General features: G+C 44.1%; 1 protein-coding gene across 8 annotated transcripts in view; it reads left to right on the top strand.

Annotated features, from left to right (window-relative positions):
* The first annotated feature begins 200 nt into the window (after window positions 1-200).
* Window positions 201-22,497, top strand: part of Arfgap3 (ARF GTPase activating protein 3) — a 97,114-nt gene continuing 74,817 nt past the window's right edge. For 5 of the 8 annotated variants that reach the window (XR_012451024.1, XR_012451022.1, XR_012451023.1 and 2 more), the window contains exons 1-6: window positions 201-390; window positions 6,902-7,020; window positions 14,033-14,105; window positions 16,909-17,040; window positions 18,167-18,250; window positions 21,812-21,899. Coding sequence is in view for 5 of the 8 variants with exons in the window: in XM_074084613.1 (XP_073940714.1) it covers window positions 322-390; window positions 6,902-7,020; window positions 14,033-14,105; window positions 16,909-17,040; window positions 18,167-18,250; window positions 21,812-21,899 (565 nt within the window). In the remaining 3 variants the exon portion in view is untranslated. The remainder of the gene's footprint in view (window positions 391-6,901; window positions 7,021-14,032; window positions 14,106-16,908; window positions 17,041-18,166; window positions 18,251-21,811; window positions 21,900-22,497) is intronic. The other 3 variants (XM_020174198.2, XM_074084615.1, XM_020174199.2) reach the window with 2 other exon arrangements.

The raw sequence follows: 22,497 nt of genomic DNA, 5'->3' as shown, positions 1-22,497 counted from the left end.
TGTGTTCGAGGGAGCACCCACACCGCCGCAGCCTTGCAGCGCGTCCCGAACTAAGGGGCGCGCAGGACGAGCGAAGGCCTGCAGAGGGCGCGCGAGTCCCTGCGCATGCGCCACCGTGGGCGGGGTTTGAGCGGGACCCGGCCGAAGAGCGGAGTGGAGCGGCTCGTGAACGAGGTTGTGGGCGGGGCCGGTAGGGGCGGAGCCTGTCGTCACGCGCAGCTCCGCCCCATCGGCCTCCCAAGGTCTCCTGGAGGCGGCAACCGCTCTTCCTCGGCCGTACCCGGTTGGCGGGGCCCGCGGAGCCTTGGTTTTCTGGCAACCATGGGGGACCCCAGCAAGCAGGACATCCTGACCATCTTTAAGCGCCTTCGCTCGGTGCCCACTAACAAGGTAACGACCGCCAGGGATGTTCGGGCCTGCCCGGTCCCGCTGGATCCCGCGGGAGGCCCCGGCGGGCGCCAGTGGCCGCGGCCGTGGGAGGAGGAGCCGCCCGGCCAGTGACACGTCGCACTGTGGGGCCGCGGCGTCTGGGCCTTGTCCGGGTCCGGATGGCGCGCCGCTCCCCATCCTACGACGCAATGGAAGGGCGGAAGAGGGGGCGCGCGCCCGGGGCGGGGCGGGCAGCGCACCCGGGGGTCCTCAGAGCGCGAGGTCGGAGCACCTGGGGGCTTTGAGCGACAGCCGGGGGTCGAACATCTAGGGGTTCCTGTGCGCGCGAGACCAGAGCATCGGGGGCTCAGACAGAAGGCCTGGGGCCGGCACCTAGGTCGGGCCGGGAAGCCAGAGCACCAGGGCTACCTGACACCTGGCTGGGGAGCAGTGCAGCCGGGCAGGGAGTGAACACGTTGTCAGTGCCTGGGGAGGCTGGGGGCGAGACTCTGGGGGTCCTGAGAGGGGCTGGGAGCATACGCCCGGGCTCTGCAGGTGGGGGGCCACCGGGACCCGGCGCGGGGTTGGGGGGCGGGGAAGCTGTGGTCTGTGGTCAGAACTCCAGCTGGTAACGTTGGGTGCGGGCAAAGCGCCTCTCCCCACCGTGGACCTCGCTGCTCAAGAGCCTCAGGGTGGGAGACCTTTTGGACCCTGGTTGGTTCCCTTTGTCCCTTGGAGGCAGCCTCAGGTTCAATAAAGCTGCTAAGTGGTCTCTCCTGTGGCTTTTGGCTTTTTCTGTTCCTAAGGAAGCCCGCCACCGCATCCCCTTTTCTCTTTCCTCCCTCGGGCTGTCTTTGGAGACTGAGATTTTCCTCTGTGTGTGTGTGTGTGTGTGTCTGTCTGTCTGTCTGTTTCCGGGGTCTATTTTTCCCTGTAACTTCTAGCATCTGGCTGGAGGTGTTGTGATGATGTATGGGACTATATAGTAACACCTTGGTGAGGTGGAGTGGAACCTGGAGAGTACAACTATGGATTCTGTCCACCCTTTCTGGAACAGGAGTTTTCTGGTCACCCCTGTCACCTCCAAAGGGAACGAACATCTGTTAATGATCCCTAATGGGGTAGCATACAAAGTTCCTGAGTTTTACAAAATTCAGATGTTTTATGTAAAAATAAGGTCTTCCCTTACAGCCCAAGAGAAGTGAGGAAGGAAAATCAGGCTGATGTTTGATGGATGTCAGAAAGGTGCAGGAGAAAGTCTTTAGGAAGTCTCCAGTGCCCATTTCTTTATTCTTGAATTTTTTTTTTTATACTGAATCTGCATTTAGCAAATACTGGTATTTGAACTTGAGACCTTGCACTTGCTAGGCAGGAGCTCTACCTCTTGAACCACACTTCCAGCCCTTTTTGCTTTATGTATTTTTCAGGTAGGGTCTCCTGTTTTTTCCCAGATTGGCCTTGGACGTTGATCCTCCTACCTACAGCCTCCTGAGAAGCTGGGACTACAAGCACATGCCCAGATGTCTGGTTTATTGAGATAGGGTTTTGCTAACTTTTTGCCTGGCTTGGCCTCCTGAGTAGGTGGGATTACAGGCATTAGCCACTGCACCTGGCTTCTTGATTTTGAAATTTAGATCTGTTTATAGAGTGATTCTTTTGTTCCTGCACAAGACTGAATCTGCATTTAGCAAAGCGGAAACTGTATTCCATCTGGTTTATCTCAGTACCACATCAGCATGTATTTTCTTTGTTAAATTCATCGAAGGGTTGGTGTCTTCTTAAATAAAAAGTGGGCATCATTATACCAATAGACACTTCTGAGGGATTTGTGTGGGCTTGTTTGTAAATTAACGTGATTGTCCCGATTCCATTACTTTCTAGCTATGTCACCCTGAGGCAGGTTACTTGGCCACTTGTGCCTTATTTTATCACCTGAAAATGGGGGCATGAGCCAGATCTAACTCAAAGGATTATTGTGAGGATTAGATGAGATGGTCCAAGAAAGAACTTTAAAATACTCATCTTCCATAATTGTCAACTATTTTTGTTATTTTTTTCATGACAAGCATACCTGTGGATATTTTATATTCTGTAATATGATTTAAAAAGCAATGTGCAAAAATATTCTCTGTACTATTTCACAGTAACTTGCTGTACTTCTTGATCATTGGCTTGAAGCCATTACCTGAACCAAGAGGAAAACTAGTTTCAATGACCTTGAAGACTGGGACGACAATAAGTACCTGAAAAATCAAGTTGTAAAAGCGCTCTAAGATACACAAGTCAGAAAAGGTCAAGAAAAACAACTTGCTTTACTTTTACAATGTGGGATCCAGTTCCTTCCCCTTACACAGGATGACGACTTATCCTGGCCCACAGGCTTTAATAGGGTCAGTTATCTGCCTTGTGAAATCCTTCTCTGTTATGATTCTGTTGCTTAGTTTTCCCTAGATTGTTCCCGTTCTTCGCTCAGCATCTACACTGTGCTGCGCCTTTGTAAAGCACAAGGGTGTACACTGATGGAGAAAAAGACATGGTGCCTGCCTTTAGGCACCTAGGGAGCCTGAGGTGGAGTAGACAAAGAACATTTGAAGGGCTGTGTGGTGCCGTTTTCTGCTATGGAAGTCAGGGTGGTGAAGGGTGCAGCATGAGTGTGGATGCTGACTGCCTGGGGTCTGGCTCCCAGGTGTGATACTTAACTAATGCGTTACTTTTCTGTAAAATGGAATGAACACTCACGACCTATTTTTGTGAAATGCAGTACATGGGAATGCTGTAACCTTGTTTGAAAAGCACTAAACACATCACAAGTCCTAAAGAGGAGCCAGTGAGACTGCAAAGATTACACATGTGCTCAACAGGCTAACGCTGATAGAATGATGGTGTAGTACACTCTTACGTTGTTATGAAGACATAACACTCAGCACTCACTATTAGTATTGCTATAATAATTCTCATACTTAGGTCAGACAGGCTGTCAGTTGAAAGCTATTTATTCTTCATCTCCGTAAGAACTGATATTCTGCTTAGAAAACCTGGACTTTGGTCTGGGATCACATATCAAAACAATGAAAAAAAACAAAACAAAACACAGTGCAGTATCATTTTCAAGTGTGTAGTCACTTGCCCCACACAGGAATCAAGGTGCATTGTGAGAGCCAGATCTGTGTTTCTATTTGCCTTGGACCTCCTCCATACCCAGTTCCCACCCTACAAACTGCTCTACCACTGTGTTTGGCCTATTAGTGAGTGCCTACTTTGTGCTAACCTTAGTGCTAAACCCAAGTGAACAAGACAGACACAGCCATTGTCTCCCTGCAGCTACGTTCTAGCAGTTCCTTGGCTTTGTTGGTAGGTTGGCTACTTTCCTCTTTTTTTTTTTGGCTGTACTTGGGTTTTATTTTATTTTGTTTTTCGTGGTACTGAGGTTTAAACTCAGGAGCCTGTGCTTGCTAGGTGGGCGCTCTACTACTTGAGCCACACCCCCAGCTCAGTAGTTGGGTTTTGAATTCAGAGCCTTTGCTTGCGAGGCAGGTGCTCCACCACTTGAGCTCTACCCCAAGTACCCTTTCCTTTTTTTTGGCTCTGGGGATTGAGCCTGAGGCCTTGTATAGGCTAGGCAAGCATTGCACCCCTGACTTTATCTACCCACCTCTTTTTATTTTTTAAGAGAGGGTCTCACTAAGTTGCCTGGGCTGGTCTTGAACTTGTGATCCTCTTGCTTCAGCCTGTTAAGTAAGCGGGATGACTGTGTACCACTAAGGCCAGTCACTGTTGTCTTCTTGTAGCCAGCCTTGTGACTGCCTCAAAAGTGATTCTCAAGCTTGCCTGTTCTGGACTGTGCATACTAAATCTCTGCTGTCACCTCTACAGGGCCATGCCCTACATAGTCTTTGGCCAATCCTTTAAACCCTGGTCTTGAGATCCCAAGTGCCTTTTGACCGTGTTTAGAAAACCTTCTGCACCTCATTCTTACTTGCTAAGATACAATACTGTGACTGATTGTCTTGCTCACAAGACTGTGGATGCCATGGGGGCAGACTTGTCCTGAACCACCTTCCTGTGACCATTTGTATGTGCCAGGGACAGTAATGAATAGTAAGTGCACATGAGTGTCAGGTGAGTGAGCGAGTGAGGCGTCACTGCAGCCAGCCACGCTGCTTGGTGTCCCACAGAGGAGGCTCCTTACTCTAACATCTGTCACCACAGTGCCTTTTAAAGTCTGTGTCCGTCTCTCCCACTGCTCAGTGAGCTCTTGAAAGACTAGCACTTGGCCTAGCAGGGAGTAGAGCTTAGTTTGTACTAGTGGAATCCCTGATGCCATCTACTCCTTTGTTCCTCAGCACCTGTCACAGTGTCGGGCACATAGCAGGCAGGCGGTGAACAGGAATGGTTGGTGGCCCTTTCCACGCCTGTTGCCACTCCACCCTGCTCTTTATGATGATCCGTGTGATTGTCCTGGGTCCAGGCTTTAGAAAGTCACTCATACTTTCTCTCTTGCACGGCCCTCAGAAGGCTGGAAGCCAGGTCTTTCCTGATGGGTGCACCTTCATCTCGGTGGCTGTGCCTTGTAAAATGCGTCTAAAATATGTGTTTTTATCTGAAAAAAAAAATAAAGATAATTCTCCTGTTTGTGCAATTTTTACAGTTGTCATTCAGACTTTAATTAACTAAACGTAATAAATCCACGACCAGCAACTGTATTTTAAAGCACTTTTTTTTTTTTTTTTTGTCAGTACTGGGGTTTGAACTCAAGGCCTAATGCTTTTGAGGCAGACACTCTGCCATTTGAGCCACTCCACCAGCCCTTAAGGCACTTTTTTGTTCTAGTTATCAGTGATGGATATTTAACTCAGTGTTAATATTGAAGGGGCTAGTGATGATTTTGAAACTAGCCTGAAGTTTTTCTTTTTCTTTCTTTTGGTGGTGTTGGGTTTGAACTTGGGGCCTTACACTTGCTGGGTATAAGCTCTACCTCTTGAGCCACATATCCAGCCCTTTATTGCTTTAATTATTTTTCAGATAAGGCCTCAAGTTTTTCTCAGGGCTCACCTTGGACCCTGATCTTCCTACCTGTCCCTCCTGTGTAGCTGGGATTGCAGATGTGAACCACCATGCCTGACTTGCTAGTTGAGATGGGGTTTCACTAACTTTTTGCCTGGAATTGGCCTTGAACTACAGTGCTCTCAGTCTCTGCCTCCTGAGTAGCTGGGATCACAGCCATGTGCCATTAAACCCAGTCCTTGGCTTTAAGTTCTGAATGTTGTTTACTTGATTAACAAATTTTACTGAGTGATTATTATGAGTCAAAAGCATTTTTCTTGTTAAAAAATATCCAGATCCATCCAGTAAATACTTACTTATGGAGCCTGAACAGGCTGTGTGCTAGTGGAGGAAAAAAAAAGCGAGGTGACAGGGGAAGGGCCCATAGGAGCTCTCAGTGCCAGTAGTGAACAGAGAACACATTCCTTCTTATGAGATGTGTGTTAAGAGTTCTCAAAGTGACCCAGCAGTGTGGAAGGGCAGAGGGAGAGAAGAACCCAGCGTTTTCATAGAGGAACATCACTGCGTGTTAGTTATCTGTTCTATGTATCAAATTACCCCCATACTGAGCATCTTAGAGCAGCGTGCTGTGATGCTCTCCACTCAGGTTCTGAGGGTCAGGAGTGAGAGTGGCTTAGCTGGCTGGGCCTGCCCCAGTGTCTGTTGTGAGTCTGTAGTCACCTGAGCTGTCCCTCCCTCAAGTGTGTGGGTGGGTCTCTCCTCCCCGCTGCAGTTGAACGAGGGCCTCACCCCCGTCCTTTCACTTGAGGCTCTCCACGGGGCTGTCTGTGTGTCCTTGAGATATGATAACTAGCTTCACCCATAGCTAGAGACCTCATAGAGCAAGAGGAAGCACAGTATCTTTTATAACCTAACCTCCAAAGTGACGTAGCACCACATTTGCTATGTTCTATTGGCCACACAGACCACCTTGGTACAGTAAAGGCAGAGATTACACAGGGTATGAACACCAGGAGGTGGGGATCATTGGGGCCATCTTCTAGTACACCCTCCTCCTCTGGCTGTGGAGAGGAAACACACAAACCTACCATGTGGCAGACAGCCAATGCCCAGGCCATGGTAAGGGCTAGACTGATCCTAGCAGGACAGTATCTCTGGCCAGCATTCATTTATGTGACTGTAGGATCCCCACTGAGGCATCAAGGATAAGTAATGTTTGAGATACTTCAGATCTAAGTTCTCTTCCCTACCCATAATGCACTATGTTATAGTACAGACATAATATGTCATAATACAATGTATTCACCTAATTATGCCAATGACTTATAATTAACATATTTATACATAACATATTACCATAAAAATTGAAACTTGAGAATTTTAAGAAGCCTAGGTGAGCTGTTTTCTAACAACCAACGTTAAGAGTGTGAGGCTTACATGACTTCCAAGCCAGTCATGCTGTTCCTGTCAGATGACTCACCTGCTCATGTAAGTTCATTATTAACTGAATCTACTGTTTTTCTTACAGGTGTGCTTTGATTGTGCTGCCAAAAACCCCAGCTGGGCAAGCATAACCTATGGGGTGTTTCTCTGCATCGACTGCTCTGGGTCACACAGGTCACTTGGTGTCCACCTGAGTTTTATTCGGTAAGTCAGTCTTCCCTCACTGTTACATACCCATCCTTCCCCTTTGTTCACTGTGTTTGATTTGACATCAGGTGAAATATGACAAGTTAATTATGAGTACAGGTTTACAGCTTACATCATTAAGTAAACTGGGAAAGTGAGTCATTTTCTGTCTGTTCCGTCAGTAGAGATCTTGGGAGGCAGGAGCAGTAACGTCGAGGGCAAAGTCAGAATGGAGAGTTTGAGGCAATTTTTCCTTTCCCTTTACCATCCTCTAATAGGTTAGCGATACAAAGTGTGTCCTCAGGGGAGAAGGGGCTTCAGATGAGTGAGACCCTCACATTCATGTGTCAGGGGTAGGAGCCCTCCTCGCATCAGGGTGTCTTTCCCAACATCCTTCAGCTTCAGTTCCCAAGGACCCTAAAAGGGTCTGAGTGAGTGACTCTCATGGAAGTGTTATTGTTAATTTCCAGTGTGTGCACTAGGAAGGGCTTCTGTATCTGAGGCTTGAACTGTGCCTGCTCTCTGTGAGTAACCTTTCACTTCTCGTGCTGTTGCTCCTGGCCTCTATAGAGAGAGGTGCCCCTCTGGACGGACAGCCCCACAGTGGGAGGCAGAAGGGCCTTTCTGTGAAGTTAAATATTTAATAAATAATCAAAGGATCCCCCGTCAGACTCAGGGCTGGGAGGCCAAGCATGTCAGGCACCTGGAGCCCTTGCTGGAGCACCTTCTGCAGGTCCTTCAAGTAGCGCCAACTCAGAGCTCCAGTGCTGCCTTCTCCAGCCAGCTCCTTTTTCTTTTTCCCAACACTTCTTTTTCCAGGGCAGGAGCCAACTAGGCAGGCTATCTGGAAGAGTAGCAAACTAGTTCATTTTACATTATGACTTAAGGAATATTGATATAACATGATTACCATAAAGAAGCTTTTGTCCCTAAAGGATAAAATTGATTATAAAGAAATATTCCCATTATTGCATGAAAACTGTATTGTAATAATTACAACCTAATTTTCTTTTTTGATAAATTTTTTTTAAAAGTTTCTTACCATAATTTTTTCAGAAATCAATTTATAAAGGCACAGTGGGCTAAATATTTATAGCCATATAACTCTGTGGGTAATTATTAAGAAAAGGGAGTTATTTTGTGTATTCCACCTCACTTCAGAATATCTGTCAATCTGTCATTCTCTTCTTTTCTTTTGTCTTAGACTCTGGTCCCACTTTTTTTTTTTTTGGCGGTACTGGGATTTTGAACTAAGGGCCTTGGCTTGCTATGCAGGTGCTCTTACAACTTGAGCTGTGTCCTCTGCTCATTTGTTTTTGTTATTTGTTGAATAATGTCTTGCATTTGTGTCTGGGCCAGCCTGTACCGTGATCTTCCTATTTATGCTTCCACATAGCTGGAGTGACAGGACACACCAACATGTCTAGCTTTGATTTGTTGACATGAGAGCTCATGAACTTTTTGCTTGGGCTGGCCATAATCTTCCTGATCTCTGCCTCTGAAGTAGAGTACACTATACTATCCTATCTCTTTTGTAAATGCTGAGCAATTTAGTTGCCAAGGTAAGTTTATTTATTTACTCCAGTTTTTCTTATTGTGATAAAGTACATGTCCAATTTATCTTCTTAACCCTTTTAAGTATATAGTGCAGTGTTATTAAATATATTCATGATGTTATAAGACCATTAGTACCTTCCTTTTCCATAACTCTTTGTAATTCTCCCTGGCAACTATCATCCTACTTTCTCTATCTATGATATTGACTATTGTCTCTCTTTTTGTTTTTTATTTTTTTTTTTGCAGCACTGGGGTTTGAACTCAAGGCCTCCACCTTGAGCCACTCCACCAGCCCTCTTTTTGTGATGGGTTTTTTTGAGATAGGGTCTCACGAACTACTTGCCCAGGCTGGCTTCAAACCACAAGCTTCCTGATCTCTGCCTCCTATACACACTTGGCTTGCATCTATGTTTTAGCTATTGTGAATACTGTTGCTTTGAATATGGGTTATAATTTTCACTTTGAAAGTGTTCTGGATTTCTTTGGGCCAGTACCCAGAAGAGGAACTATTACACTGTTTTTCACAGTGGCTGTACCATTTTACATTCTCATCAGCATGCTCACCAGCACTTGTCATCCTCCTCCTTCTCCTCCTCTTTTTTTTTTTTTTTTTTTTTTTTTGTGCAGATGGAACCCAAGGCCAGCACTCTACCATTAAGCTACACCCCAAGCCCTTTCCTTCCTCACTCCCTCCCTCCTTCCCTTCCCCTCTCTCTTTATAGTAGCCATCCTAATAAGTGTGAGGCAGTATCTCGTTGCAGTTTTGATTTGCAGTTTCCTAGTGATTATTGATCTGGAACATCTTTCATGTGCTTATTGGCTGTCTGTGTATCTTCTTTGATGAATGTCTATTCAGGTTTTTTACTTTTTTTTTGGCAGTACTGGGGTTTGAACTCTGGGCCTGGTGCCTGCTTTGCAGGCACTCTACCACTTGAGCCGTTGAGCTATTACTATGTTGGTTATTTTTGAGAATAACCAACGCTTTATGCCTAGGCTGGCCTGGACCATGATCATCCTGTTTATGCTTCCGCAGTAGCTGGGATGATAGGCGTACACCACTGGGCCCAGCCATTGGTTGAGATGGAGTCTCATAAGCTTTTTGTCTGAGCTGGCCTTGACCATGATCCCCAATCTCTGCCTCCCAAGTAGCTAGGATTATAGGTTTGAGCCACCATGCCCTGCCACTTGCCCATTTTTTAATCAGGTTATTTGGGTTTTGTTGTTAAGGTTTTTTTTTTTTAATGTGTAAGTTTTTGGGTGTTTTTGAGACAGGGTCTTGCCCAATTGGCCAGATTATAAATGTGTGCCATCACAACAGGCTGTTGAGTTTTAGGAGTTGTATATATTTTCTGGATATTAATCCCTTTCACAGATAAGATTTGCAAGTATTTCCTCCTGTTTTGTGGGATTCTGCCTTTTATTTTGTTTGTGTTTTAATGCACAAAATTTTAAAATTTTCATGAAGTCCAGTTAGTCTATTTTTCTTTTGTTACTGTGCCTTTGATGACATACCCAAGGAATCATTGTCAAACCCAATTTACCCTGGTTTTTTTCTTCTGATGTTATAGTTTTAGGTCTTACATTTATGGTTTTGATCCATTTTGAGTTAATTTTTGTTTATGGTGTTGGGTACACCTTCATTCTTTTGCATGTGGACAGCTAGTTTCACAACTCTGTTGAAAATATTGTTCTTTCCCCATTAATCAGATTTCTTTTTTTTTTTTTTACATATTTATGGTTTTAATGCTGGAGATCAATCCCAAGGTCTTGCACATGCAAAGTATGGGTTCTGCCACTGAAGCTATACCCCCATACCCAGATTGTGTTTTGAACTTTTCCCTCTATACCAGTCATTAGCTGGTAACATACGGAACATATGGTAATATACCCTACCCCGCAATGAAGACTAGACTTGACTCTCTCCTTCTCTCTGTACTGTGTTCTCTCCTCTTTCTCACTGCTGAGCCTCTCCCATTATAATGTGGCCAACCCATTTCTCACCTCTAAATCCCACTGCCTGGATAGGCTGTGTCAGGAAATTAGGTATTTTGTGTGTGTATTTTTCATTGAGGGAAGGGCTGGTCTAGAGCCTGAGGAGGCTGGACAACAGAATCTGTTCAGGCCAGTATAGGTTTAAACACTATCCTTTTAAAAATTAGGTAAATATAGCAGTATGAATCACATGCTTATAAATGATTCTAAAAACACTGTCTAACCAGAGGGCAGCAGTCTGGGATGCTGGTAAGAGAACTACAGGGTGAAAAGATACTCAGTATAGGCTTTTGGGCTCTTAGGGAGAGGTCTAATGTGTGAACATTTGCATCAATTAAGCACATTACAAGAGCCAGGCGTGCTGGCACAGGCCTGTAGTACCAGCGCTCCTTAGATTGAGGCAGGAAGTCATGATTTCAAGGCCAGACTGGGCTACATAGTGAAACCCTCTCAAAAAACAAAAAGGTGGGGTTGGGAATACGGGGACACACACCATATAGCGTGTCAGGAGGAGCAAGCAGCACCTGAGGAGCCCTTAGCACACAGCAGCCGTGACCAGCTGAGACTCATCTGGGTGCCTGCTCAGGGTACTCAGAGGACAGCCTCCTTACAGTGGTAGTACGGAAGGGGACACTTTTTGTGACATTAATGAAGCATCCTAGCAGGTTATGAACAAACTGGCTGCCAGAAACTATTCTTGAACTTCTAGATTAACTGTGATACAGTTACTCCATTTAAAAGTTTCATTATAGAAATCTTTGTTAACCTAGTGAGATTCATTCTGACTTCATTAGTTGCTGAAATCTTTTTAAAACCTCTAGTTAGAAAGAAGTGCTGACTTTGGCAGCCATTAGTGAAGCTAATCCATGCTTTTTTTTTCCTTTGTCACTGGGCTTTGTCACTGGGCCTTTGTCACTGGGCTTTGAACTCATGTTGCTAGGAGGTGCTCTACTACTTGAGCCATACCTCCAGCCGTTTTTGCTTTGATTTTTTTTTTTTTTTCAGTACCAGGTTTTAAACAGTGCTTCCTAGGCAGGCACTGTACCATTTGTACCACTCTGACAGCCCTTTCTTATGTTGGGTATTTTTGAGATAGCGTCTTGTGAACTATTTGCCTGGGGCTGGCTTTGAACCATGATCCTTCTGATCTCTGCCTCCTGAGTAGCTAGGATTACAGGTGTGAGCCACCAGGCGTTCCACCTTGCTTTGATTATCTTTGATACAGGATCTTGCTTTTTACATGGGCTGGCCTGGACTGTGATCCTCCCATTTATGTTTCCCACAGTAGCTGAGATGACAGGTACACACCACTGTACCAGCAATTGGTTGAGATGGGTGGGGTCTTCAGAACTTTTTGCCTGGGCTGGCTTTGATCCTCCCCAGTAGCTAGGATCAAAGATTTGAGCCACTGGCATCTGATAATTCATGCTATTTTTAAGAAGGTTACATTTTGACTCAGTGAAGGATTATAGAGGTGGCGGGAGCCACATCTCCTTTTTTGCCTTATTGATTAACAAGAGCCATTTTGGTAAAGTGACACCAATTCTTTAGCTTTTCCTACTTTCTCTCCTTTACTTTTTCTGAGCCATCTCACCTTTCACTTATCTCTTAATCTACTTTGAAGGTAAGAAATGACCTCCTCCTGCAGGCTGCCTCCTCAGAACCTTTTATGACAGAAGTCTAGTGTTCCCATCCGAGAATTCCTATCACCTTGGTTCAAGAATACTTTGTTTTTACTTTTTAACCTTTATTTCTAAATATACACAGATATCTTTATTTTGAATAGCTATTTTAGAACTAAAAGTTGTAGGCAGATGAGCACTCAGTATTCAGGGTCTCAATTTTAGGACATTCTTTAATACAGCCCCCATCCAGGTACCCATTATATGCCAGGCCCTGCCCCAGAAGCATGAAGGAAACTCTGAGGCATCCCCTGCCTGCTGGAGCTCGGTGAGTTGGGTGAGCTGTCACAGCACAATACAGCGTGTCAGGGTTGTGTGATGATGACATTGTTGACAGTGATGAGATCATGGCCAGGCCACATTCCATTGGCTTCTCAGATTCTAGCTTATTTAACTTCTGCACGAGCAAAATAAATAATGCTATAATGATCCCTCCTTTACGGATGAGGAAATTAAGGTACAGGGAGGTTTAGTCACTAGTCATACTTGTGCTTGTTCGGTCTGTCTCTGGAGACTGCTGTCAGCTCTGCCCTGTAAGAGAGCTGGGTAAGGAAAACACACAGCCAGGGGACTCATGGAAAGGTGGTGCCCACACAAGATCCTTCAGAGAGAGGATTTTACAGTGACTAATCGTTTGCTGAATGGAAGATAACGTCATTCAGTCATCTTGCTTGGTAGTCAGAAATTCTAAACAGAGGCGGGTTTTTCTCTATTTTGCTTTTGTCTTTGACAAATCTATTTCTTATAAAGTGTGGTTTCTACTTTTTCTATGTTACTGGGAAGTAGACTTGTCATAATGTAGTTGTGGCGATATTAATCATAAGTTAGCTATTGCCTTCAAAACAACTTCTTTTCTTCCCCAAATAACTTCTCAGTGCTTAAAACAGTGAATGGATGCCAGTGGCCATAGAGATGAGTGAATGGAAGGGAAGCGCAAAGGAAGTTTGGGTGCATCGAAAGCCTCTTTTTTTTCTACTTTGTCCATTTTGTGAAGTGGATTCTATCTACACCCATTCTAACTCATTCACGTTCCTCTGCAATTGGTGTGGGCCTGGCTGTGGTAAATGAAGGACAGCCTTGCTTCTGCTTCCCGTCTGTGGACTCAGTTTAAAGACACTGGTGTTGTCACTCCAACTAATCTTGCCTTATGAGTGATCCCTTGGTTGTGTACTGTGGGCTGCACTTGCTGCTTTTGCCTTCTCTGATTTGATCTTACACTTGAGATAAGTGGGGTTTATGGTGTGGCAGTGGCTGGGGACATTTGGAGCTTTCATTTCAGAGCATTGAATTCTGGTTTCCTCCTTCTTTACTGGTGAGGTTAGGCTGGTCCACCCCACCTGGGGATAACAGTATATGAGCACCCTACGGGCTCCTAGTAGGGTCACACTGTGCAAGTAGGCAGCTGACCTGAAAAAAGTCCAAACGGTACATCTATTTTGAGTAGAGACAAGTTACCAAATTTTAACTTATCATTCATTGAGGATGACAGACAAGAGTGACAGGTGTCCCAGAAGCCATAGAGGAGACAACTGACTGCAGTGAGTGATACAGGTCCTGCTGGCCTGGCAAAGGAGAGCAGGCCACTGGGGCCATCAAGGCACTAGCTTCCAGGAAGGCTGAGAGGAGGCCAGGGGCTCCTCAACCTGTCACCCACCCCGAAGCCCCAGCATCCTGAAAGCATGTTCCCTGTAAACACAGAATTCTCTAGCATTCTAAAGCCCAAAGAAATGTTTTCAAAAGTTCAGCGGTCTGATTTGGGAGAAGAAAAGTGTTAACTTAGGGATATTTTTTCTGTTTAGATCTACAGAGCTGGACTCTAACTGGTCTTGGTTCCAGCTGCGGTGCATGCAAGTTGGAGGAAATGCCAGTGCTGTAAGTCCGTATCAGACTTGTCCTTTTCTCCTTGCTTAAAATGCATCACGCCAGTAAAGCAGTCAGTACCTGCGTGTTTGGCAAGCTGGTGGACTAAGGGGAGGAGCCTGGTAGGCGGACCCTGTTGGCTTACTTATTCAGAAATGTGTTGAACACCTGGTTAAGTTTGAACCATTGGGCAAGGTACTGGGATATGGTGACAAACAAGACCACTCTATGGGAAAAGAGAGAGTCGGAGCATAACTGAAGAAGTTAACAAGGAAACACTAGGCAGTGGTAAGTGCTTTAATGAGATCGAAGCAATGAGGACGTAGGAGAACCCAAGGCATCATTATTACACAAAGTTTTTAGAGCTGGTGGAGTGGCTCAAGTGGTAGAATGCCTTCCTAGCAAGCATGAGGCCCTGAGTTCAAATCCCAGTGCCACACACACACAAAAAGAGTTTTTACTATATAAGGAGGACTTTGTGCTTAGCATGGAATGTGTTTTTGAACTAATACTTAATTTCATTAAGTCTACAAGTTAAAAAACTTATTCTTTTGAGGACAGCAGACAAATATATATTAACTCACAAACTTCTGTTAAAGTAACTTTTTCTAGTTTTGTTTGTTTTTGTTTCTTTTAGTGGTACTGGAGTTTTAATTCAAGGTCTTGTACTTGCTAGGCTAGCATTCTACCACTTGAACCATACTTCCATCCCTAAAGTAACTTTTTAAATGTTTGACTACCTTATGATTTTAAAAGAGTAGATTTTCTTTAAAAGGGTGGGTTTTCTCTTTTTTTTTTTTTTTGGCAGCACTGGGGTTTGAACTCAGGGTCTCAGGCTTGCTAGGTAGGCCTTCTACCATTTGAGCCACTCTGCCAGCCCTGGATTTTCACTTAGAAACCTAGTTAAGGATCCTCATATAATTTAATTTACAAATTCAGTCTGGTTCTCTCCGATGTTAGATTGGAAGCCTTTTAAATCTAGCAGGCAAAATCTTTTGAAACATTGATCCCCTACTTACAATGCCAAATGGTAAACATTGAGTAAATGAAATTCCTTTAAACCTGCTATTAAATAAAGTATAAGAAATCAGATTTGTAGACATTTCATATAAAATTATATCTAGCATCAATTAAATATTTAAAAATGAGATCATAAGTCTACAGTAGTAGTTTCTGAAATGCCAGATCCCATCCGATTGGTATTTCTCAACCTTTCTTCATTATTGTCCCCTAAGTAGGCAAATTTAATTAATTAATTAATTAATTAATTAGATTACTAAATCTCAATTGGGTTTAATATTTCATGGTGAGAGAAATTAGATATTAAGGAATACAATATCATTAGGTATAGGTGAGCTTTGGAGACCCTGAATCATTGAGATCACTGAGACTTTCCTTTTCTAAGAAGCCATTTCCATCCCTCCTGAGAATGTGTGCTGGGGTCAGGTGTGGTGCTTCACACTTGCAATCCCTGCCACATAGGAGGCAGAGATGGGAGGGATCATGGTTTGAGGCTAGCTGGGGCAAAAACATTAGTGAGACTCCATCTTAGAAACAAGCTGGGTGTGATTATTCTTATCTGCAATCCCAGCTATGTGATAGGTAGGAGGATCATGGCATGAGGCCAGACACGGGCAAAAAACATGAGACTCTACCTGAAAAATCAGTTAAAGCAGAATGGGCTTGGGGGCATGGTTCAATGGTAAAGTGAGGCCCTGAGTACAAACCCCAGTATCACCAAGAAAAGCAAAAAGAATATATGCCTTACATGTTTCAACCATCTTCTTAGAAATCCTTGCCTAGTAACATGATGCTCATGAATTTCACACTACCACCCCTAATACTGTGGGTTTGTCTCACCTGCCTTTTAGTGAAGCCTTCCCCAGGTGTCAGGGTCCCTCTCCCAACTCCACAGCAGCTGTCTCCAGCCAGAGGAGGGAGGAGAGGATGGGGCGGTCATGTCAGAGGTGGTTCAGCTAAGCAGTGAGCTGGTCAGGGCTTGGAGCAGTCTTGCCTCATTTTGAATCCAGCTCTGCCCCCTCACTACTTCCCCCTTGGGCAAGTTGTTGAATCTCTGAGCTTCAGCGTCCCCCTCTGCATGGTGTAGGTGGCCAGAGTAACTCGCTGATGTATTGCTGTGAGGGTTTACCAAGGTGCTGCCCGCAGAAAACCATGCATGGGATCTGATGCATGGGGGTAATCAGTACCATCAGTGATCACAGTCAGCTATGGAAGGGATTGTTTACACAGCTTTCTACAGGTCCTGCTTTAATTAAGATATGAATTCTGTAATCTGTGTCTCCATGGAGCCTCAGAAAGGGTTGAAGTCAGTTTCTTTTAGTTTTTCACATTTGCTGTGCTTTTTAACTGTGCAAGATCATTATCAACTCTGTTAGTGAAGAAATAGTGCCGAGCACGTAAAGGATAGCAGAGTTCCTAGCCAAGTTATTGAAAATTCTGATTTAATGAAGTCCAAATCAAAATTTATTGTCCTGAGTTTCAAGTAGTCCTGAGTAGAGAACATTCCCCCAAATGACCTTCAGGATGACGGAGGTAGCTTAATGGAGAACCAGGGGCCTGTTATTTCATTTTGGAATGTAAGTCTTATACCTGGTTTTATCAAAATATTATTACATTTGTGGAGGGAATTCCCTTTTTACAATGAAAATTTTATTTTAGAATTTTTCATGATGTTTAAATCATTTTAGTCTTAACTAGTATTTTTGTAAATCCCTCGTTCTGTGAAGTAGCATTTTCTGTCATGATGTCAGGTGTCCTACAGTATTTCTGTTCATTTATGTGCTGTCCTCTGTAGTCTTCCTTTTTCCATCAACATGGGTGTGCCACCAACGATACCAACGCCAAGTACAACAGTCGTGCCGCTCAGCTCTACAGGGAGAAAATCAAGTCATTGGCCTCTCAAGCCACGCGGAAGCACGGCACTGACGTGAGTCCCCAAAGACTGCCTGTCTCTTTCAGATGAAGGCTCCTTCAGTAGAAAGTTTTTATCCTCATCAGGAAACCTTTCTGCCTGGATTCTCTTAGAAGGGTGCGGTTGACTCTTGTTATTCAGGTAACTGTGCTCAATAAATTCACAATGAACTCTGAGTGACTACTGAGCATCACGGCTTAGGACTGCGGGTGTGGCTCCTTTGAGCCTCTGGTCCCATTCTCATTAACTGATGAGTACGAACCTCGTTAACATTGTTTCTGTTTAAAGATACCTCACTTAGGGGTTGGGAGTGCAGCTCAGTGGTAGAGAGCTTTTTTAGCATGTGCAACACCTTGGGTTCCATTCCCAGCACTGCAAAAGAATAAATGAACGCATAAGTAAACTTTATTTAATATATAAGCAGCTAGTGAACATTGAACTCACACAAGGGGCCATAACTCATGCCTGAGTCAAGCTTGTCTAACCCCTGTGTCATCTCAGGAAGGTACATGACAGTCCATAATCACTGCACTTGGGGATCATTTTAAATAACCCATCAGTAAAAACACAAGAAGACATGGCATTGAATAGGCTGCAAAAAGGCCACTTGTTTACAAGTGTGAGAACCAAACTACGAAGGCAGAGTGAGCCTTGTTCAGCCTCTGCTGGGAATGTGATTTTCATGAGGCTCTTTTGTTTGTTTGTTTTGGGTTTTTTTTTTTTTTTGGGGTAGGACTGGGATTTGAACTCAGGGCTTTGCCCTTACAAAGACAAAGTTCATCTTTTTGTTGCTCTTCTTGTGTCTGGGAATGAATGTGAAAACCCTACAAGTACTGATTTGAAGTTATACGTAAATTTAACAAGTAGGGGAACTCACAGTGTGGAAGCCATGGACCATGACGGTTGACTGTAGTTTTGGATCTGAACCTACAGGGTTTCTGGAGTTGGGGTGCTTGGCTTCCTCAAGGTTTGGGGGCAGAATTTCCTGGAGTGACACATTACTAGAGTGTGCTCAGCAAGCCTACAGATGGAAAGTGGCAGTCTTCAGGACGCAGGTCTCCAGACGGGAGTGGAGTGCATGGGACAAATCCCTTGCAGGCAAGCAGACAGAGTGCTAAGCATTGCTTTGTTTTCATTCTAGCTGTGGCTTGATAGCTGTGTGGTTCCACCTGTGTCCCCTCCACCAAAAGAGGAAGATTTTTTTGCCTCTCATGTCTCTCCTGAGGTATGTATTATGTTCCATGTAAGTTTAAAGTCCTTATTCTGAAAATTATAAAAAGTATACATTTAAAATGTTTCAGTAAAATGCAGGCTAAGGACAGGGGCACATAGCTCAAATGATAGAGCACTTGCCTAGCATGTTTGAGGCCCTGAGTTCAGTACACAGTACCACAAAAACAAAAACAAAGATACAGGGTAAGCTGCTATAGTAAACAACCCTGAAATGTAATCACTTAAACAAGACAGAAAGTGCCTTCTCATCAACTGATCAGAGGCAAGCTGATCAGAGGCAAGCTGCAAGACGGAATTATTTTGCTATTGTCTCTCTGGGTCTAATGTGGCAGCTACACTATAAGGCCTCCCCTACGGCTGGGAAAGGAGGACATCCAGGAAAATAAATGCCTCGCTCTCTCACATCAAGTCTTCAAGCAGCACACATCGCTTCCACTTCTGGCTGGAATGCGGTCGCAGTCTGTACCTAGTACTTACTGGAAGCTGAGACGTTATTCCTAGTCGTGAGCCACAGTCAACAGGAGCTTGGCAACTGGAGGAAAGAAGACAGTTTTAGTAGGACCTTGAATCTTAGTGCCCCATTTTGCTGTGAACGTAGTGCACATCTCAAAGCTGTTATGAGAAATAAATGAATTAATACAGGTAAAAATACTTGGGAACTACCATAGGGTAAGCATTCAGTAAATGCCGTAAGTGTCGTTAGCCTAGTCTTTGTGGTTGTATAACAGCATTGACAATACTCCACAGTACTTCTGTGGGTTTTCCCCAAGTCACTTTGCTAAGGGAAGATAGGGTCTGCAAAACCTGAAATGCTATCTTTCCCATTAAAGATACATGTGCTGATCTCTGGCTTAGAGCTTTATGTGTTCCACTGACTGCCCTGCCTCCTCCCAGTCCCATTGAGGAGGGGCACTGTTTGTTTATGTACTGCTCAATTTTTAATTTTCAAGTTAAAATTATGACAAGTTGTGTAAGTTGCTGTGTTAATCACCTTTCTGCCACTGTTACAAACTTGAAATAATCAACTTACAAAGAGAAAAGATTTCTTCTGTCTCACAGCTCTGGAGGTTGGTTGGTCCTGTTGCTTGTAAACCTGTGTGAGATAGCACCTCGTGGTAGGGAGCATGCGGAAAAGCAAATGGCTCACCTCATGACTGGGACTCAAGAAAAGGAAGAGAAAGAGACTGGAGTCCCCTGCCTTTTTGTGTGTGGGGGGTGGAGAGAGGAGGTGGAGCCCTGAGACTGAACTCCCATAAGGGCATGCTGTCCTTCCATTAGACTCCAGCTCTTAAAGGTTCTACTTCCTCTTCCTACTACCACAGGTTGGGGACCAAGCCTTGACACACGAGCCTTGGAGAACATTTAAGATCTAAACCATAGAAGTCGCTAAGCCTTGACTTGGTTTTTGAAGCTGGGTGTTGTAGTGCACACTTCTATTCTCATCATTTGAGAGGCGGAAGGCAGGAGGATTATGAGTTCGAGGCCAGCCTGAGCTACATAGCAAGACCCTGTCTGAACAAAAAAAAGTGGGAGCAAAAAAACAAAAGATAAGATGGGCTCTTGTGATATGTTGCTATTGTTTATCATAGCACAAGATATAGAATATCTGTCATTTTCTCTTTCTTTCGAGGTGACACGCTTTCAGTCTGTTGAAAGTGGATTCCTTTCCTAATAAACTTCACTACTTCACTATCACTTTCACAAAAAAAGATATAGAAAATTCATGATTAGTAGCTGAGAAATGTTACGAGTAGACATGATAGGCTGAAAAGAGAAGTACAAATAATATGGTGTGGATTAGAGCTGCCGATACCAGTATGAAGTCAGGTTTATCTTGTATTTGTCTCTCTGTATATATTTGTACACACATATCCAAAGACAAACAGAACACTGTGCATGCATGTATATGTATAGACCAGTATACACATATATGACTTAGCTGTGTTTCCTGAGAGGGCCCAGTGACACCCTAGTACAACAGGCATACCCAGCATCCAGGTCTTGGTCTCTAAGTACCATTCTCCAATAAAAGGAGCCAGTGCTACCTTTGGAGAAATGGCAGCTGAGGCTGCTGGGGCCAGATGAGCCTGGACCATCTTTTAGTGCTAGAAATAGAAAGGAAGGAAGAGCTAGAGGTGTGTTCGAGCTGTAGAGCACCTGCTTTGCCAGTGCCAAGCTATGAACTCAAACCCCAGTCACACCAAAACCAAAACAAAAAGAGAAAGCAAGGAAGTACTGAGAAAAACTAGATAGGACATTTTCCAAATGACTCTGCAGCCAACCTGAAAGAGCTCCAGATGCTCAAAGCTGGAGCAATTTAAACAATAAAATAATGACAGTATTGAATTATAATCCACAGACTGAAATAAATATTCTCAAGTCCATACTGATTTAAGTAATGAGTAAAAAAATGAATGGGGGAGAAAGGACCAACCTTCCTATTGAAGAATTCCAAATCATGAATTGGAGACAGAGACTCTCCCTTTCAGAAGGTGGAGCTTAGCTCCTGCCCCTACAGTGTGGGCTGGGCCTGGTGAGTCACCTCCCAAGATGAGTATGGGAAGGGAGGAGAAACCTGGCAAACTCTGCTTTAACCAAGGGATCAAGGGCTAATGTCACCAGTGTTGAGTCATGTTGACATGCAACCAGAGAGGACGTCACCTTTGTGGTATTCTCCCAAACCCCAGTCTTATCATGAGACAGCATCCAAGAACCAAACTCAGGGATGTTCTATACAGTGGCTGGCTAGTACCATTCCAAAGTTTCAAGGTCATGAAAACCTGAGCAACTATCACAAGAGTCCAAGGAGGCACAACAGCTCTGTGCAGTGTAAGGTCCTGGAGCAGAAGAAAAGGCGGTAGGAAACCCAGTGGATCCCTTAAAGCCTCAAGTTTAGCCGACCACGTTGAACCAGGAGTAATTTCTTAGTCTGACAGCTGTGCCATGTGTCTCCCAACATCAGAGGAAGCTGAGTGGAAGGGGACATGGAAACTCTCTGTACTATCTTTGCAACTTTTGTGCAAATCTGAAATTATTACCTAATTTTTCTTTTAATTTTATAAAAGGAGGGAAAGTAAGACATTTAACCATTAAAACAGATGTAAGAATAGATGTGTTTTTGTTTTTGTCAGTACTAGGGATTGAACTCAGGGTCTCACACTGCTTGAGCCATGCCTCACCCCAAGAATAGACAAGCTTTAATACCCTTTTCACCAAGCAGCTACTTGGAGAGTGGCTGTTTACATGGCTAGATTTTTTTCCCTATGCTGAATGGTTTTTTTGGCAGCACTGGGGTTTGAACTCAGGACCTCACGCTTGCTAGGCAGTCACTCTACCACTTGAAACACTTCACCAGTCCTTTTTGCTGTTAGTTATTTTTCAGATAGGGTCTCATGTTTTTTGCATGAACTGGCTTGGACTATGATCCTCCTACTTAGGCCTCCCTCCCTCACAGCTGGTATTACAGGCATGAGCCACCATGCCTGGCCCCTGTTTGTTTTTTATGATGGTTTTCTTGCTTCGTCTGCTAATGACTTTTCCCACCTTGCTGCAGGTGAGTGGCACAGTGCAGGCACCAGCACAACCAGAACCATCTCCTTTAACGCCACAGGCTGTGGAAACCACTCCAGAAAATGCAGAAGGTGGGGTCCGTGGAACGGTCAGATAATGCTAGTCTACAGTTCAGTGGCATGCTCTGAGTTAATCTAAGGTATTGGCTCTTCCGTGTTCACAGGAAGAGATGTCCATGGTAGAGTATGAAGATAACTAAACATGGAGTATGATCTTGTTCTTGTTTAAAAAAAAAAAAGCAAAAGTATATATACCCAGAAGACATTCTGGAGGGCACACATCAAACTGTTAACTAGAGAATGAAATTACTGAGGACTTGTAGCCTCTGCTTAACTCCATGTTGAAGTCTCTAAATTTTACGAGTATGTGTTACTTTTATAATCCGAAAACAAGATTTCAGTTTTAAAACTGTCATACAAATACTTGACACTCAAGGATTCACATTTGATGACTTTATTGTGGGATTATATTTATTGTAATATGCTAGCAATTGCTTGCATATTAAAAGTGAAATATTAAGTGGAATGTACAGTCAGCTTTTTCTGTTTTAAAATTCAGCATGTTTTGTTAGCCAGAATGTTACTGTACATTAAGAGCAAAAATATAACTTTTGACAACTAAGCAGTGAACTTGGGGCCATGGTAGCTGAAGTGCTGGTTGTACAGACTG

The sequence above is a fragment of the Castor canadensis genome, chromosome 8, assembly GCF_047511655.1.
Source record: "Castor canadensis chromosome 8, mCasCan1.hap1v2, whole genome shotgun sequence".
NCBI lineage: Eukaryota > Metazoa > Chordata > Mammalia > Rodentia > Castoridae > Castor > Castor canadensis.
The sequence above is the reverse complement of the archived record's forward strand: the minus strand, read 5'-3'. Positions and strand labels throughout refer to the sequence as shown.